The sequence below is a fragment of the Oncorhynchus masou genome, chromosome 13, assembly GCF_036934945.1.
Source record: "Oncorhynchus masou masou isolate Uvic2021 chromosome 13, UVic_Omas_1.1, whole genome shotgun sequence".
NCBI lineage: Eukaryota > Metazoa > Chordata > Actinopteri > Salmoniformes > Salmonidae > Oncorhynchus > Oncorhynchus masou.
In genome coordinates this window covers 88546451-88548761 of record NC_088224.1, presented here as the reverse complement: position 1 = coordinate 88548761, position 2311 = coordinate 88546451, and the positions used below count along the sequence as shown (strand labels likewise).

Genomic DNA, 2311 nt, shown 5'->3' with positions numbered 1-2311 from the left:
ACTATTACCACTAGGTCTACTACCACAATGACTACTACAACTAGGTCTACTACCACAACGACTATCACAACTACTACTAATACCACTAGGCCTAATACTACAACTACTACAAGCACTACCACTACTACTTCAAATACTACAACTACAAACAATACCACTATGGATACTACCACTACTACAACTACCACTAGGCCTACTACAACTAGGGTTACTACCACTAGAGCTATTACCACTAGGGCTACTACCACTAGGCCTACTACCACTACTACTACTACTAGCACTAGGCCTACTACCACTACTACTATCACTAGACCTGCTACCACAACTACTACTAGCCATAATACTACTACCACTATAGTTATTACCACTACTATTACTACTACCACTAGGCCTACTACCACTACTACGACCACTACCACGAGGCCTACGACCTTTACTACCACTATGACTACTATCACTACTACTACTACTACCACTAATACTACTACTACTACTACTACGACTAGGCCTACTACCACTACTACTTATACCACTACCACTACCACTAGTACTACTACTAATACTACCACAAGGACTACTACTAGCACTAGGCCTACTAACACTACTACTACTACTACCACTAGGCCTACTACCACTACTACTACTACTAGGCCTACTACTACTACTACCACTAGGGCTACTACCACTAGGGCTACTACAACTAGGGCTACTACTACTACTACTAGGCCTACTACCACTACTGCAGCTAGGGCTACTACCACTACTACTACTACTACCACTACTACTACTACTACTACTACTACTAGGCCCACTACCACTACTACTACCACTACTACTACTACTACTACTAGGCCCACTACCACTACTACTACCACTACCACTACTACTACTACTACTAGGCCCACTACCACTACAACTACCACTACCACTACTACTACTACTACTACTAGGCCTATTACCACTACTACCACTAGTGCTAGTACCACTACTACTACTAACAATACTACTACTACTACCACTAGGCCTACTACCACTACTACTACCACTACTACTAGGCCCACCACTACTACTACTACCACCACTACTACTAGGGCTACTACCACTACTACTACTACCACTAGGCCTACTAACACTACTACTACTGCTACTAGGCATACTACCACTACTACCACTACTACTACTACCACTAGGTCCACTGCCACTACTACTACTACTACTACTAATGCTACTAACACTACTACAACTAATACCACTAAGGCTACGACCACAACTACTAATATTAGGCCTACTACTGCTAGTAATGCTACCACTACTGCTACCACTAGGCCTACAGCTTCTACATCTACTTCTCCTCCTTCTCCTCCTCCCATTCCCAGGTATTCCAAAATTGTTCTTAGACTGTCTCCATAGGAGAACCCTATTTTACACTGCTGCTACTGTCTGTTGTCATCATCTATGCATAGTAACTTTAATAACTCTACCTGCATGCACATATTAACTCAACTAACGGTGCCCCCACACGTTGACTCTATACCGGTACCCCCCTGTATAGAGTCTCACTATTGTTATTTTACTGCTGCTCTTTCATTACTTGTTAATTTTATTTCTTATTCTCATCCATATTTCTTAGAACTGCATTGTTGGTTTGGGGCTTGAAAGTAAGCATTTCACCGTAACGTCCACACCAGTTGTAATCAGCGCATGAGACTAATACAATTTGATTTGATTTACTATTACTATTGTTTCTACTACTACATACAGATACATTTGGCCAGTTGAAGCAATTCACACAATTCATAGAAAATGACCATTCTAGTGTTTTCATTTATTTGTCTTTCTCTAGCGCTGTGATAATTCAAGTAAGACTGGAGATCCAGAGATATTAGACAGCTGAATTGTTTATTACAACCACTGTAATATTACATGAAGGGTAGCCAATAAATTACACCATACATGGAAAATACACATATATTCTTTATAACACATTTCACTGAGGCCTTGCTATGTGTTGATGGTGGTATGAATGCCACATGCCCATTGGTGTATTGACACACATTGGGTTGTGGCCCACAGGCCTATGAGGAGAGGTTTAAGAAGTCAATGTTGTTTTTGATGAGATAGTAGACCATGCTTGTCCAGAGAAGGCCTGTGAGACAGAGGCTCAGTAAGGGGCTTGTGTGTGGGCTCCTGATCTGGACCTGGACTGGACAGCAGCAGTCACTGAGGGGGTCACTGAGGGGGTCACTGAGGGGGCCTGTGGAAGCACAGCAGGCTGTCAGTGGCCGCTGGAGTAGAGCAGTGAGAAACATAG

At 42.5% G+C, this 2311-nt stretch overlaps 1 protein-coding gene across 1 annotated transcript in view; it reads right to left on the bottom strand.

The window, feature by feature from the left end:
- Positions 1-2161: 2161 nt before the first annotated feature.
- Positions 2162-2311, bottom strand: part of slc33a1 (solute carrier family 33 member 1) — a 5939-nt gene continuing 5789 nt past the window's right edge. Inside the window, 1 exon segment of the mRNA XM_064985575.1 lies at positions 2162-2254. Within this exon segment, the coding sequence (XP_064841647.1) occupies positions 2162-2254 (93 nt within the window).